Below are 17,483 nucleotides of genomic sequence, written 5' to 3'. Positions count from 1 at the left end.
GTCATCACTTGCGTCACATGTACTCGGTAGCAGAGATCGTGCTTGCAGTGAGAACTGTTCTGGATCCAGTGCTTCCCCCGATCATTTACCCAAAGTGTTGTGCTCATGCTTTATCAATCAATCTTTATATATACAGCGCCATATCACAACAAATGTTATCTCAAGATGCTTTTACAAACAGTGCAGGTCTAGACCACTCTGTCATATTGTGAACAGAGACCCAACATCAAGACAGGATAAGATCTCATCTTAATCCACTCTGAGTAGAACACTTTGGAACATTTAGCAAGCTACAGCTGAAAGGAAAGACCTCATTTTTAACAGGCAGAAACCTCCAGCAGGACCAGACTCATGTTGGATAGCCATCTGCTGAGACCGTGTTGGAGAGAGGGATAGAGGGAGAGGAAAAGAAAGAGTTAATAGTGGTGAGATGGATAGTAGTAGCTGTAGCAGCTGGAGTCTCAAGCATCCACAGCAGGAGGGAGCTCAGGGACTCCAGAAAGGTCTATGGTTAGTAATTTTAACAGGAATGGGGAGTGTTAAAGTAAGTGATAGGTGGAGAGAGGAGATCCCAGTGTGTCAGTTCCCCCAGCAGTCTAAGCCTAAAGCAGCATAACTAAGATCTGGTCCAAGCCTGATCCAGCTCCAACTATAAGCTTCATCAAAAAGGAAAGTTTGAAGCCTACTCTTAAAAGTAGAGAGGGTGTCTGTCTCCTGGACCCTGACTGGTAGATGATTCCAAAGGAGAGGGGCCTATAATAACTGATGGTTCTATCTCCCATACTACTTTTAGAGACTTTAGGGATGACGAGCAGGCCTGCATGTTGGGAGCGTAGAGGGGTAATGGGGCACTATGAGCTCTTTAAGATACGAAGGTGCCGGACCATTAAGAGCTTTGTAGGTCAGAAGAAGGACTTTAAAGTGTATTCGAACATCCTCCATCTCAACAAGGATTCTTCAGTCATCAACACGCCTTTGTCTATCTTCAGAGTGATGGAAAAGACGAGTGGGCTTGTAGTGCCTCCAACTCCCAACCACACCTCTTCTCAGGGCAGAAGGACACTATGGAGATGATACACACACCAGCTTCCTCGCTTAATCCCGTCCTTCTCCAACCATAGCAGCGGGTCCACTGGAGACCAAACATATAATCATGTATTCATTGCAGTTGGAAAAATTGGTTTCATTTACGTTGGTCCACTTTACATATATGCCTTCTTAAACACCATCCACAGGCCTGGAAAACGCTTTTTCAAAGTGTCAGGCTGTTTACATGACATGTCAAAGAAACCTGGCTCTGTAATTCTTCCCTCTTTGTCTCCCTCTCTCTCTTCGCCTCAGTAACTGGTATTATGCCAACAGCAAGTTTTTCATTTGTTTATTATCAATATGTAGTCATCTTAAAAAAATGGCATGTCAGATCTTTTTTCACAACATGCTGTAACCAAGACACGAGGGCCATGAATATTAAATGTAATGTGTGACTTGAATCAAAAACAGGACGTTTGATCATAAAGTGAAGTCGACTGAAGTCCAGAGTCCCTGAAACAAACACAGACAGCTGTATTTGATAGATAATCCCTGCAACTACAGATCTGCATGTTTTATTTATACGCTCTGACCAAATTATAGATAGGGTCCTTAGACTGTGTGATGCCTGCAGTGCTACTTCTCAGTGGAAAACTTTCCTTCCTCTTTGGCAGAGTCGTGTTCTTTTTTCCAGTGCACAGGACTGACTCTGACACACTGCCACCACCACACTGATGTGACACTAATTCACCAAGTGTTTTCTGCAGAGGTCGGGTGGTACAAAACTTGCTGGAGGAAGCTAATATCTAATAGGCAGATAAAACCCTGCTCTACCAGCCTCAATGCTGGTGTTCGATGAAAGAATTTATAGTCTTTTACCTCCTCTCGTCTTTACGCAGTGACACTTACAGTTACACTCTCAAGCACAACTTGTTCCGAAAACAAAAAACACAGCCGGAGGTTATACTGCTGTGATCGGAAAAATTGAAGTGTCCTTTATGGTCTTTAACCAGGCAGGATGAGGAGGAGCACTGTGGCTCATTTCCCTGGTTATTGTGGGAGTTTTGCCTCCACTAATTATCCACCAGATAGCTGTGCAAGTCCTTTCTGCTTCACCCAAACTAAAGAGAGCGGTTTTTGCATCCTCTCCCTTAGTCAGCATTCTGTTTCAAGCATCAGGGTACATTTAGTGACAGATTTCCTTTTCAATACAGCAGTCTTTGAAGTATCAGTCATTGTTCTTGGCTGTTGAGTACAAGAAACAGTTTGATTTAAAAGGTTTTAATTTCAGGCCTCGAGGGGAAAAATGGAAATTTGAATTTAATATTTCCCAGAGTTCTACTAGTCTGCTTCAAATTTGAGTTTCAGTTTCTTCTCTTTATTTTTTGCTTTGTTGAGATCTAACTGCTCCACATTTCTGAGATATGAAGTAATAAATTCTTTTATAGATCCTTCAGTAACTAGAGGTGTTGCCAGGTCGCACTGACTGAGATCTCAGGTATTTGAAGAGATCTTGGGTATTTTTTATGTATTTATTAGATTTTTTGGGCTTTTTGCTTTTATGGTAGGACAGCTGAAGGACGACAAGAAATGTGAGGAGTAGAGAGGAGGGAAGACATGCAGCAAATGGTCACGGCTGGGAGTCTAACCGTCGCCCTCTGCGTTGAGGACTATAGCCTCTGTATGTGGTTGCGCCCCAATCTTGGGTGTTCTAAGTTAAAACTTTGAATAACCTCATAAGGGTCTTAAGAGTTGCACATTTTTATGCTTGTCTTTTCATACCCATGTTGAAATGCCAAAATTTTGCTGGCCTTCAAACAATGGTTTCAACCTTTTTCTTGTTATGAGTCAGAGCTCAGTCAGAAGCAGGCTTTTTGCCAACATCAAGTTGAATATAAAAAGATATACACTGCAAGTTCAAACAGCCCTAATTGAAACATCTAAAATGCACGGCCTAAAGTGCATGCAATGTTAAAATGAAAAAGCTGTGGAAAACTCAAAATTTCAAGGCAGCTGTTTTGAGGCTAACTAGAAATCTTACATTTGAGCCGACTGAGTTTTTGTTGATATAACTTATCATTCAGATGTAGTGTAACTTAAAGTTTTGAGTTCTACAAACTAAGAAGTGAAAGTTTTGACAACTTATTATTGTGTGTTCAGAAAATGTTCCTTTGTTGCTGCATGTTACTGCACCGTTTTCACACCTGCAAGGTAGCTAGCTAATGTTCAAGGCGGCTAACTACTGGTAATGACCATGCCTTATTAAACTAACTAAACAAATTAAAGTGACAGTAACCGGTAATCAACTCACCATCAACTGACCAACTGTAAAGCTAGAGTTTCAATACAATACTCAAACCAAATACTCACCTTTAGGGCGATCAAATCCACACAGGACAGGAGAGATGGAGCCACATGTGGGGAATTGATAGTGTGGAAGACCCCTGTAGATTCGAGTTGGAGACCCCGTTCTTTGACTGAAGCACACTCAAGTCATTTAGCCGAGCCTCAAACCCATAATTTTAAGTTCTGCCAACCTAACTTATGAAATGAGACCAACTTTACACAACACACTTCATACAGGGAGTTGAGATAACTACTCTGATGTAGTTTGAAACAAATGGAACACTTTTTTGTTAACTTAACCAAAAAATCATTTTTACAATTTTAAGTTTTCATTTTACAATGTGGCACAAAGTGAATTAGGGTGTGTCACACCTCATTTTGCTAGTACAGCCGCGCACAATCTGGGCGCTAATGACGTGCCTGGGGAAAAGAGGTTAGATTCAGTCCCTTGATTATTCAAAGATGCGTCTAGGGGCAACTAAATCAAACCAATCAGAGTCTCTGCTTTCATTCCCTGTAAGAGCTGGGTGCGCCTGCTGGCAGAGGAGTTACTATTCACACAGTGGATTCACACTTTTTACAAAAAATGGTCTCCTGCCAGCATGTTTAACTTCTTTCCTTCCATTGTGCCTCTAAAAATGCAGGAAGCACACACAGATCCCCTTAGGAGTTATGTCAGGATGATTAGAACAGCAGATATGAAAGGAACATTCTAAATTACTAGTCGTGTACATTTACCTACGAGACACAGCAGAGTAACTTCATTCATTATTTAAAACTCTTGACATTCTGGCAGGATCTAATGATAACTAACGTCCCATGTGCTGAACATCTGAGAAAAGGAGGCAGTTAATCAGTACTTATTTTTGCTGCTGGATCACATGGCTTTACTGCATGCGTAGTGGATACTGTTGAGTCTTTCTTGATATCTATGGTGGAGGTGCAATGATTCATCATAGCTGACAAGAACCGATTTCAAAATTATTCACAGACTAATTTAAAAGTCAATGAGTCATTGGTGATGTCATGCCACTGTTTTCATGCTGTGTGCAGACGTCAGGTATATAGAAACATGGTGGTGACTGATTCAACACCATGGCATCATAAAATCTTAAAGTCCAGGAGCACTTGACTCAACACTGCAAAGAAAAGAGTGACCTGCAAGATCTTATCTTTTTCTCTCCTTCTCTCTTTTTCTTCCTCCTGTACTATCATGAAACGGTGCAGCAAACTTCTATAATGCTAAATGTTAAAGATTTTAAATGGCATGTTTACAGTTAAACAGAGCAATGTTTCTGCAAGTATTTGAGAGAGTGCACATCGAAGTGAGTGTGCATGATAGAGAGCTTAGTGACATCTCAAGCTGTAGATTCTGGTCCATGCAGGGCTGAGGTGATGCAGGTGTAAGAGTGGGTAGCTGTGAGGGTATCTCATAGAGCTGGGCGATATTGAAAAAATATGTTATCAAGATAAAAAAATGTCATATCAGTCTATCAATAATTATCACGATAAATATCAGATCATTATTTCATTTAGATTTAAACATACTTTTTTTAAGTTATATTTTGTGCATTTTTGCCTTTTAATGGACAGGACAGCTGAAGAGAGACAGGAAATGTGGGGAGTAGAGAGAGGGGGAAGACATGCATTGAATGGTCGAGGCTGGAATCGAACCTAGAACCTCTGTGACGAGGGCGATGGCCTCTCTATATGGGGCGCACGCTTAGACCACGAGGCCAATGGCACCCCTTCATTTAAATGTAAAGGCAGATTTTTTTAGAAAATATACACTACCAGTCAAAAGTTTGGGCACACTTTCTCATACAATGTTTTTTATTTATTTTAATTATTCTCAACATTGTAGATTAATACTGAAGACATCAAAACTATGAAATAATCTGGTTTTGCCATAATCTGGATTACAACAGTACTCAAATAGGGCTATCCATTGTGTACTAACCCTACCTCTGAACAACACAACTGATGGTCTCAAACACATTAAGAAGGCAAGTCATTCTACAAATGAACTCTTGACAAGGCTCATGTTCATTAGAAACCATTCCAGGAGACCACTTTATGAAGCAGACTGAGAGAATACCAAGAGTGTGCAAAGCTGTCATGAAGGAAAAAGGGGGCTACTTTACAGAATCTAAAATATAAAACAGATTCTGCTTTGTTTAACACTTTTTGGTTCATTCAATAATTCCATAATGTTCTTTCATAGTTTTGATGTCTTCAGTATTAATCTACAGTGTTTACAATCATTTAAATAAATAAAACCCTTGAATGAGAAGGTGTGTCCAAACTTTTGACTGGCAGTGTAGCTCACTGTTAGAGGCTTATATTTTCTAGCTTTTCCCAGTCTGGTCAGAGCTGAAGAGGCCTTTCAGAGGAGAGTTGAAACGCCATCAAAAAGTTCTACCAAGTCCAGTTGCCTTTTTGGGTCAAGTTTTGAATTACCATGACCTGGGTGACGAGAACCTTCACACACAAAGAGTTGTGTCCACTTTCCAAGTTGTACATTATGCTTAAGCTGAAAATAATAGCTAAGCCTCAAGACTGAGAAGTTCAGTACTTCTAAATAAAAAATCTAATAATATCACAACAAATTCTGTTTTTTATCAGCTGCGAAATCAGTAATCATTGAGCTGTGTGAATATAAACTGTAACACTTTACAGTAATGTCAGCTTTCAGCCTCTGTTGTCTGCCTTCATCTTGATCACATAGGTAACAGGCTGAAAAACCAGGCACGATATTTCCCTGCTTTTGTTGAACACTTCAAGCTTTGTCAAATTACCTGAAATACAAAATGAAAGAGGTTTCAACAAAACAGAACAAAGCATTACCAAACGAGCCAGATGAACACTCGGGTGAAAATGATTTTCAAGAGTTAGTTATGAATATGTATAACAGTCTCTACTCAGCCTGTCTGGAGACTGTTACTATGTAAATGTGACATTTAAAGATCTGTCTGAAGGTGTCCGTAACAGTCACAATGGTTATTATTGGAACATCATAATACAGCCTTAAGTGCATCTGAGGAACATGATGCACACAGTGATGAAGCAGACGCTGGTACCAATCGAACACATTGACTCACTGAGAGGAAAGCTGTGAGGATATGTTTCAGGTTTTAATTACAAGTGCACAGCTAGGTGTTTTGATCATACAGCTCACGTAGATAAAGAAAAAACATTACATTTATCAGACGGTGTCATCTACTGTAGATGCCTTTGGGTTCTGTACACACCTCAGACACAGCAGTGCTTAAGGCTATATAACATCATATCATACATACTTTAGTTTACAATAGAACTATTACAGCCATGAAGAACATCCCTGGAATGTGAAATGTTGGAACCAACCTTTTAAAGTCTACAGAAAATGGCCCAATAAGGTCCCATGACTTGATACCCCGCTCAAACACAGCGAGCCATTTACGAACATTTAGTTTCATCAGGAGACTTCATACAAGGTTTGAAGAACAGGCAGTGACAACTTATTCAAATGTTCATAGTTTGACATCACTTAAAGACAGCGGCTCTACTTACAGCTACAAGTTGTTCTCTGATCTTTTTCCTCAACTGTTGACAGGACAGTTGACACACGTGGGCAGAAGAACAACACAATAATGCCCTATAGACCAGGAACTACAAATCTTGTTTGACATAAAAATGCTTTGATCTTAGCATGCTAAATAAGACAGCTTGCATGCAAGACTTTAAGACCCACATCTCTCTTAGTTGTTGATCTAAGAGAGCAAAAAGTTGAGAACATCGTCCTGTTGTTGATGCATTATAAAACATTTCAGATCCCAGGATTATTTTGATCCAAATAAAGAGAGAGTTCACTTCTTTCAGAGGGAGCAGGTATTGCACCTGGGAACCTTCTCAAGGAAAACAAGTAAAGAACAGTTTCAACGTTGAACCAGTTACATTCAGTCCATTTCTGAGCCGATAGTGGCGTTAACATTTACGTGAGAAAAAAGTACATTTCTTGCATTGTGAGTTGCTAATGTGGCTCTTCCCTAGCTGCTGATCTTGGTCAGCATCTTGTTGATGGCTTGTTTGACGTGTGTGGTGGAGCTGCGACGTCTGGCCTTGCCTTGCACAGCCTTGCGGCGCCTCACCTCGCGGCACAGCTCGTGGAAAGCCTCGGCCACAGCGCCGCCCTCGTTGGCGCATGCTGAACATTCGTAGAAGGCGCACGCCATCTCAGCTGCAAGCCGCTCGCCCTCCTCTGTGGCGACCTGCCGGATGTGGTCCAGATCAGACTTATTGCCCACGAGGACCAGAGGAACGTTTTTGGGTTTCTTCAGCTCCTCTAGTAGAGTTCTGAGCGGTCCCACCTCCTCGAAGCTTCCCCGGTCTGTGATGTCGTACACAATGACGAATCCGTCTCCCCAGCGCATGTGGCCCTCTTTCTGCTGGATGTCCTCCTGAAAGGAAGAAAAAAATCTGGTGATTAACTCAAATTAATGAAACTCAAATTTTAAAGATACTTAAGCAAATTTTTATTTTCTAAAACATCTATTCTTTTAAGAAAAAACCTGATGCCACTCTCATATCAGTACGCTATGAAGCTGCAGCCAGTTAGCTTGGATTATTATATAGACAAGACACAGGGCAAAAAGATAACCAGCTCCTTCTAGACCTAAGAGACTAACCTTTGAGTAGGGATGAGTTGTGATTTTAAAATATTTGAGTAATTGCTTAATACTAAAAAGTTGAAAAGTTCATGAGACTATTATCTCATCTTTAAAAAATGTCTGTTTTTCAGTCGTTTCACCAGCACCTGGTTGTAAGGCGGTACAACAGCCAGACTGTTGTAGGGCACCTGAAAGATGTTCATCATTAAATGTAAGTGCCAGTGGCCGGTAAAACTGGGAGAGATTTAACTCAGCTCATCTTTATTCATATAGCACCTTTCAAACATTCAAGCCTGCAGCCCAGAGTGCTTCACAAAAGAACAGAGAGACAGATAATAACAGAAATAGGTAAAATAATAAAAGACAGAGGATAGTAATATGACATACTTACAAAAAAAACAAAACATTACAATAAATTAAATAACAGGAAAAAATAAAATAAAATAAAATTACATTAAATAAAAAATAAGAAAATTATAGTAATTATGTTAAAACAATGAGAATAACAGTAATAATAATTCAGAACTGAAGAATTATGCAGACTTCTACAAGAATCAGAGTTCTGAGAGGAACATCTACAAAAAACATAAATGAACAATGGAGTTAAGTCAAACCTCTTTCGGGTAAAACTAGCAGAACTAGATGATATCATATCCATAAATACACTACCAGTCAAAAGTGTGGAAACACCTTCTCATTCAAGGGTTTGTATTTATTGTAATGATTGTAAACACTGTAGATTAATACTGAAGACATCAACACTATGAAAGAACATTATGGAATTATTGAATGAACCAAAAAGTGTTAAACAAAGCAGAATATGTTTTAGATTTTAGATTCTGTAAAGTAGCCCCCCTTTTTCCTTCATGACAGCTTTGCACACTCTTGGTATTCTCTCAGTCTGCTTCATGAAGTGGTCTCCTGGAATGGTTTCTAATTAACATGAGCCTTGTCAAGAGTTCATTTGTAGAAGTATCAGTTGTGTTGTTCAGAGGTAGGGTTAGTACACAATGGATAGCCCTATTTGACTACTGTTGTAATCCAGATTATGGTAAAACCAGATTATTTCATAGTTTTGATGTCTTCAGTATAAATCTACAATGTTGAAAATAATTAAAATAAATAAAAAACATTGAATGAGAAGGTGTGTCCAAACTTGTGACTGGTAGTGTTTTTGCTTGAAATACCCATCCACTTTTTTTTGTACTGGATTGATTTTGCACCACGTTCAGGTCCCTTTTACCTGGTTTAATGTCTTTGTGCTAAGCTAATCTTACCTGATGCTACACAATATTAACATGAACACTCCCTCAAAGTTTCTTTAAATCTATTAAATCTGAACAAATCATCCGGTTGTCAGGCCAGCAACATGTTTTTTTTTGTTCTTTCACAGGTGACTGCTTTAAAAGAGCTTTTTTGACAACAGAACTTTAAAAACTCTGGGCTTGAATCTGTCAGCCATCTGCGATGTGTAACATGTAGTTCCCTCGTGGTGGTTTCGCTATTTAATTCCCTTTTTTTTCTGTGCTCTGTAAGCCTGAAATTAAATTCTGCAGCCATCTGAGGAACATCAACATTCGGCATGTGCTCCTAATTTAATCATGTTGAAGCAGAAACAGTCAGCCCTGCTCTAACAGGACTTCACTGGTCTTGGTGCAGACTTTAAATCCTCATGTGCCTGAAGGGAGGCACAAGCATCCTGATCTCAGTTATTGATGGAGGAAGCTTAAAAAATACCACATCTCTCCAAAGACAGGCAAGAAAAGTTGATGTCTGTGTATCTGCCCGGCTTTTGAACTTGGGATTTATGAGCGGCTGAGAAGAGTCCACCTCCACAAATCACTACAGGAAAAGCACAAAGCTTTGATACAGATGGAGTCAGGAGAGGCCTGACAACCAACGCAACCATGTCTGGAATCAGTCAGACCCTGTGCCCGCAGGAATAGACTACAATGTAATGATAGAAAGATGACTGGCTCAAGTGTCGCAGGGGAAATCAGCCGTTAGCAGAACACCTACACAGCACTGCAGTCTATTTATCTTCAGCTAGAGGACTTACGCAAGCTCTCCCTCATGGCCAGGACCCTGAAAGCTTCTGTCAGTCTGCAGGAAATTAGCATCTGAAAAGTGCCATTCAGACAAATCCTTCCTACAATTTTTAAAACTGCTTTCCAAATTAAATAAAGAGCAAGAATGGGAGGAGATCCACTAAAAAACTCAACATCAAGTGATTAAATGGCAGTATTAGCAGTGTTTGGCAGGACTCAATGTCCATTGTGTCATCTGATAATGTCATTAATACAGAAAATTGGAGTGATTAAGTCTCTATTCTCCTATTTGCCAAGTCACAGTATTTTCTGGCATAAAAGGGTGTTGTTCCTTTGAGACGTCATGATAGATGAGTAAAAATAAAACCCTTCAAAAAACTCCAAATCACCACTGAAAAGTTGCATCTTTTGGAACTCTATCTGATCACTTTGTAGCGGACTGAATCTGTTCTGCAGGGGCTTGCATGTCAGCTACCTTTCCTGTCACTCTTCATCCTGTCCGACCTGAATGCAGGCAGAAAAGGTCTCCATACCAAAATAACTTTTCTTTAAAAATTCAAGTTTAAATTTCTTTTGGAAATGCAGGGACAGTTTTTCAAATATGCACCTGTGATCGCATATATTAGACTACAGTGGCTGCACAGCTGGTTAAAAAAAAAAGGTTAGTCAGTGACTGAAACATACTGATCTGCTTGTATTTTAAGGAGCTGTATAGAAGTTTTTATTTCCTTTAGAAAACCTTGGTGACGTCCTCTCAAGTTGACTCAGAGTTAAGTCAGAATGAGACAAGGGACCTCAAATATTTATGGCAGCGTTTTGAAATTCAGATTTAGCATAGGCTATAAATAATGATTGATTGATGACACAGCAGCTCCCCAGTGAAGTCAAAAGATTTAGATTTCTTCATTTTGACTTGCTGCGGTATACTGTTGGTCATAAAGTTTTCCTCCTCCATGTTAACATATGGGACATGGGTCAAACTTTAAATCAAGATACATGTTAATTTTTCATTTTTATGGATGGTCTTTGTCATTATAGATAGTTATCATTCTGATTTATTTATTAACAGTTTTTCAGACAAGTTTTGTTTACAGTAGTTATTTGATGCTAAAATTGGGCCATGATTGACAGCTCTGTTGACAAATGCAGCTCTTGAAGTGCCGTGTTAACTAGATTAGCAGAGGAGAGGAAGAATGATGACATCATTAACAAAACACGTAAGTCATTAAGTTTTGTAGTGCCACAAGTGTCTGTTTAACATCATCACAAGAGGCTGTGGACTAGTACCAACCAAGCGGCAACCTCCGGTCTCAAAATATGAAGCCCATGCAGAAGCGTCCACTTGAGGCTGGCTGCAGAAACACCGGAAACCACATACACACCCATTCAAAGAAAACGATCTTTACAGCAGAAATAAACATGTTTACAGCCTGGTTCAAAAAACGGCTTGGCTCTAAGTAGCTAATTTCTCTATCAGCACACACTGTATGGGGTTGAATTTTTTCTAATGGGACGGTTCAAAGATATTAAGATTACAAGTTTTAGCCCAAATAAGGACATGACTGACTTGATTGGCAGGCAGGAACACATAGCTGTTGGCTAGGAGGCTCAAACCCCGCCTCTTTATGTCACACTCTTTTGGTTGATTTTAGCATTTCAATATGGCTCCCACTGACAATTGGCTTCAAAACAGCGCTCAGGAACAGATGGATGACATTACGGATACTACGTTCATTATTTATACAGTCAGTGGTACCAACCTGTGGGATCTTGGCCGCAAGTCTATCATGTTTTGGTTAGTGGAAGGGATGTCAATGCTGCGGTTTCAAGAGTTGATCCCTACCACTCAGACTATGGCATCAAGATATGGAGCAGGATATCAGCACTTGTCGCAGCTGTATTTTGGCTCCACTTTTTCACAATACGGAATGCGTTGTCAATCTTCATTTTCCAGTCAATGGCCTGTACCAGTAAGAAAATGCTTGAATACAAGCCCCCCTAGTGTTAAAACACTGTTAAGATGCAGCAAAGACAGTATAGTGTGTTGTAGCTTACCACAGTGTTTGTACAGGTCTGTGATATTCTTCCTATACTGTTATTTATATTCAAAGAGGCAAATAACCCCTACTGCAATGTACACTATTTGCCACAAAGTTAGAATACAGAAGCAAGGATCATTTGTCTTACCTGGCCTGCAGTGTCCAGAATCTCCATGGTGACAACCTCATCATCAATGTTTGCCTGGTGACGATATGTTGATTCTGCGAAACCCAAAAACAATAGAAAAAATGCAACTTTTTAGAACTATATGCCAATTCTTATTTCAAAATACAGATATGTGTCCTTATAGGGGAGTGAAAGTATTTATAATGCAAAATTTAACATAACTATTAAACAGATATTTAACAGTTATTATTAGTATGTCCCAAAAACCAGGACCTTATCTTTTTTTATTTTCTTAGATAAAACAGCAACATACTAAAGTGAAAATATTTCAAGTGTATAATACAGTAGTGGCCTAAAAGAACTGAAGTTGCCTCCATCCAAGCTGCTCTATAGGTTTAAAAACCTGTTCATGTTTTGTGACTTCTTCAAGGATTATTTTCTGTCCTTTCTAAAGCATCCTCCTGTGTCTGTAGCCACAGTGCATAAATAGTCTCCTGCTGCTGTTGTGGTGGGATGTATTTTGCCGCAGGTGGAGCACAGCTTGGTTCAAAAAGACACAAAAAAACAAAGCGAAGTGGAGAAGGAGCAGTGTTCACCTCGTGTGCTCTCAATGCAATGAGATGCACGACAGTTCAGTGAGAAACACCTGTTTGGCAGCTGACATTACACAAACGATCACATCTGACTGAGTATCTCAATGCAGATAATGTGAAGGAATGTGTGAAAGAATCCTTGATCAGCTCTGAGGATAATCATCCATTATTAAAAACACCTTTATTTTGAAAGCATGGTCACGAAAGACCTGCAAAGTAGGTCTGACATGTTTTTACATCAAGCCACTAGGAAGAAAATCTAACAGTCCTCATTGGACAACAAGCCAAGCTCCCTCTTTTTGTGGACATGGTGTACATTAATGGGAATTGTTTTGGGGCATTAAATACATATGAAATTTTAGAGATTCAACAGTAGCTGCACTGAAGGCTAATGTTTTGTGAAGCTTTCACCAAAGTCAAAAGGACTTACAAGTCTTATTAGTGGTTATGGATAACCTCTTGGTTAGCAACAAGAACATGTATGCATTTAGCTTTTAAGATAATGAAGGTAAAATGAAATCTTCCATCATTTAAATGCACAAGTTCTGCATACAGACAGGAAGTGGAACAGATGTGGTTTTAACCATCTGGACCTGATGGTAAATGATGACTGTGCACTTTAGAAGACGCACATAATTCCCTGGCCCCACACCTCTTACTACACCAAACAGCACAGTGCCTACAGATCTACCCCACAGACACCATCAGAAAAACAGAGCAGCAGAGGAAGTGCTTCCCAGCCCAGCCCAAGAAGCACAACCTGCTATCATCCAGTCTACATGTCCATCACTGTTTGCTTTGGATCTGCTTACAAATGAGAAACAGACTACAACATACATTCAGGTTCTGCAGAGAAAATGATCTGTTCAGGACTTAGACATGTCCGGGGTCAGGAAACGGGCAGCTGCAGGCTCTTCACACCCTGGACATGAACTGTTAAAACTCCTCCCTTTAGAAAGGTGTTACAGAGCACCGTACGTCACACTGATAAATGGTAAGCAGTGATAAAACATCATAGACTATATACATAATGGACGTAGTATCCGTGATATCACCCATCTGTTTCTGAAGCGCTGTTTTGAAGCAAATCGTTGATGGGAGCCATATTGGATATGCTGAACTCAACATAACTTCTGTCACGCTAGTGTGACGTAAAGAGGCGGGCTTTGAGCCTCCTCGCCAACAGCTACAGTGTTCCTGCCTGTCAGTCAAGTCAGCTGTGCCTCTCATGATGGAAAACTCTTAATCTTAATACCTTTTTATGAAAAAAATCACCCCTCGTACAGTGTGTGCCGATCGACAAATGAGCTATCTAAACTGCACTTGTTTTTTGAACCAGGCTGTAAACATGTTTATTTCTGCTGTAAAGATCTTCTTCTTTGAATTGGTGTGTATGTGGTTTCTGGTACTTCCGGAGCCAGCCTCAAGCAGACCCTCGAGAAACTGCAGTTTTTAACATTTCTGCATTGGCTTCAATTCTTGCGGCCGGAGGTTGTCGCTTGTGAAACAACCATTGTGCTAAATTTTGATGAACACAACCTTTAATAATTTAAATATCGACCCTTCATCTGACATGAATTAATGCACAGTGTTTTAATGTGAGTGCTGTAAAAACTACTTTCTGTAATGAACCCATCTGTTTCACAAATTTCATATTTTGTTATCATGATTATTTTGGCATCATTTGCACCCCACACCATGCTTCATTATGTCGTGATAGGTTGTACAAAAAAGTTAAAACTGCAGTGTTTTATGCTTTTAAATAGAGAGAAAAGTTAACCACATTCCTCATTTATTCACACATGCCTGGCTAATAAAGCTTATTCTCATTCGGATCAAATCAATAATAAAATGTAGGCTACTAATTCCTCCAATGCTTCAATTCTGTGCCCTTAAACTTCACAGATTAGCTGTGGAAACTTCTCCCTCCATACTGCCCATTTGTCTTTTTCCTTTGCTGAGTACTGTGTAGCCTGGCCACTGATCTCCATGTTTTCTGGAGTGAATAGTTAAACATTTCTATCTCAAAGGTGAGGAGCTTTCATGAGGCGTCACATCAAGGAGACATGCTGCTGCTGCCTGGCTCTGTCAGACACTGAATTGTACTAAAGGACAGAACGTTTCCATCCTCCTCGATTACTGTTCCTTTTGTATTATCATCCTTTTCTTTGGAACCAAATTCATCTTTATTTTCCCTGAAGCATTCTGCTGGCTGACTCCTGCATTAACCTGAGCATCCCGAGCATCACCTCTCCATGCTCTGAAAAGCAGAACAACAGCTCTTAGTCCCGACACAGAAACACAGGTGTGAACTGTGACCCTGACCTTTCATTCTACCTCAGACGGTGCAGGAGTTATCTGCCTGGATTGCCCCCTTGTAAAAATCCCATCTGTGTAAACATCTCGCAGAGAGCACTGAAGTCCCTCAAACCCTCCTCCAAAAGAAAGAGATTCTGCTGGATTTTGCCCTCATCTCAACCAGAGGGCTTACGCTGGCACTCTCTCAAAGCTCTTTTCCTTTGTGAATTTAGTCTCAACAGTGCTTTCAGCCTGTGACTCATCTCCTGTCTGTTATTTTATATGTTATGATGTATGGTTCTCTGGTGGAGGGAGAATATCAGAAAGCTTAGTCAGTAAAAAAACATAGATTCTTGAAAAATTCAAGCATCCTTTTTTAAAATGTATTAAAATGCGCATGCCTGTTTTATCCTAATTTCAGCTTTTCATACTAAGCTTCAATCTGATGATCTCATCTTTAGTGTTACAAAGGAACAGGAATCCTTAATTAATAATGAATTTGGCACAAGGACACTGCTACAGTTTGTCCTGAAGTCCTCAGCAGAGAGATCAGACTTTTTCTATTTATAATTGGAAAGGTACTTTTGTTGTTGTTGTTGTTGTTTCTGAAAAGCAGCCGTGTCCTTGTCCTTTTTTTAGACTTAGAAGAAGTGCATGCAACTAAATCTGAAGCTTGTAATAGACTAAGGTACTTCCAAAGATTCATAATTTACTTTTAACTACGTTTATATATGCACAGGCTTTTAACATTGGCCTCATGATTTATTTCAAAGGCAGTGACTAACACTGTTTTATGGAAGCTTAAGAGAAGAGTGTCTTTTATAAACTAGAATTCATTCAGGACTGTTGTACTAAGCGGTATGGCTCTGTTCTGGGAGCTCCCTGCCCTTCCACCTGCCTACGTGGAATGACAAAGCTTGAGGTTGAGAGAGCACATTTCCCCTCTCTTTAGTGTGCATACATGAAATGCCAAGGCAGGGAGAGCAGCAGCAGCAAAGACCCCAGGGGTACAGAACTGAGCGGGCAGTGACAATACATATGACACTGATAAAATCAGACACAGCAGAAAAGGAGGAGCTGGGGTGGAGGTGGATTGCAAAGTGGTTTGCATGGGAAGCAGCAAGAGAAGCTAAAGGCAAGCTAAAGCAGTTTAAATAGAACAATCATTTCGACATGTACCATTCAGACATGAAGATGTAATCAGTACTGTGGGCTTCAGAGTCTGCCTGAACTAAGGCCATGCTCCAATTTTGTAATGCTTTAGCATACTTCATAAAGCAACGTCCGTTATGTTTCTCTCTCTTTGTGACATACAGATCAGGTGTAGAAACTCTACTCACGATACGAGACAAGGAGAGAGAGATTAAACTCCAGTACATCAGAAGCAGGTGGCAATCTTGAAGGGATTAATGGGAGCATCTCTAAAATTGTTGGCAAGTACACTTCTGTTGGCTGCCTGTACACTGTGGGTGGAAATCCAATCCACTGCCACCATGTCTGTCTGCCTCTCTGCAGCTACAGATGTGAGAAATGCAACTTGTTGAGCAAGAGGAGTTGATGGCAGATCTATAGTGCCCCCTGCTGTTAAAAAAGGGTATCTTTATTTATTCTTTATCTTACTAATTTGAATCATTCCTTATGTATGGCACGTATGGCTGTCTTGTGGTACATCAATCAATCAATCAGTCAATCAATCAATCAGTCAATCTTTAATTCTATAGTGCCAAACTAAACAGATGCTATCTCAAGATGTTTTACAAAAAGAGCAGACTGTACTCTTTATTTATATGATTAACAAAGACCCAACATCAAGACAGGATCAGATCCAGTCCCCTCTTACAGACAGGACTCAGTCTGTCATCTTAATCCACCATGAGCAGAGCACTTTGCAGCATTTAGCAAGTTACAGTGGCAAGGACAAACTTCCTTTAACAGGCAGAAACCTCCAGCAGGACCAGACTCATGTTAGACACACATCTGCTGAGACCGTGTTGGAGAGAGGGATAGAGGGAGAAGCAGAAAGAGAAATGGATAGAGACAGACAACAACAACAAAAACAACACAGGTCATACAGACGTATGTGTATAGTGCCAAACATACATTACACACATACTGTAACATTATAACAAATGTAAAAGTATGTGTATTTACAGGAGCTGCAGATACATGATAATAGACTGATGTTCATATTCATGTCAGTTAAAGTCAACAGGTCTAATAGTAACATTTGTTATTATGATGATGTCACAGTATGTCTTAAGTGTACCAATAACATCCTCCCAAAATCTGAAAATTCCCCATCATGAAGAATTTGGGAGATTTTTCCCCCATTTAATAAAAGCATGTTCAGTCCT

The 17,483-nt window shown here is 39.9% G+C and overlaps 1 protein-coding gene and 1 long non-coding RNA gene across 3 annotated transcripts in view; one reads left to right on the top strand and one right to left on the bottom strand.

Moving 5' to 3' along the window:
• The window catches only part of LOC117805418, an 83,203-nt gene that overhangs the window by 4,564 nt on the left and 61,156 nt on the right, over positions 1-17,483 (top strand). The gene's annotated exons all lie outside the window — the stretch shown is intronic.
• Positions 6,489-17,483, bottom strand: part of rerg (RAS-like, estrogen-regulated, growth inhibitor) — a 72,859-nt gene continuing 61,864 nt past the window's right edge. For both annotated transcript variants that reach the window (XM_034674141.1, XM_034674140.1), the window contains exons 4-5: positions 12,260-12,333; positions 6,489-7,814 (exon numbers count right to left, since the gene is read on the bottom strand). In XM_034674141.1, the coding sequence (XP_034530032.1) occupies positions 7,404-7,814; positions 12,260-12,333 (485 nt within the window). In that variant the 3' untranslated portion in view covers positions 6,489-7,403. The remainder of the gene's footprint in view (positions 7,815-12,259; positions 12,334-17,483) is intronic.

Source organism: Notolabrus celidotus, chromosome 21 (assembly GCF_009762535.1).
Source record: "Notolabrus celidotus isolate fNotCel1 chromosome 21, fNotCel1.pri, whole genome shotgun sequence".
In the NCBI taxonomy this organism is placed as follows: Eukaryota; Metazoa; Chordata; class Actinopteri; order Labriformes; family Labridae; genus Notolabrus; species Notolabrus celidotus.
The sequence above is the reverse complement of the archived record's forward strand: the minus strand, read 5'-3'. Positions and strand labels throughout refer to the sequence as shown.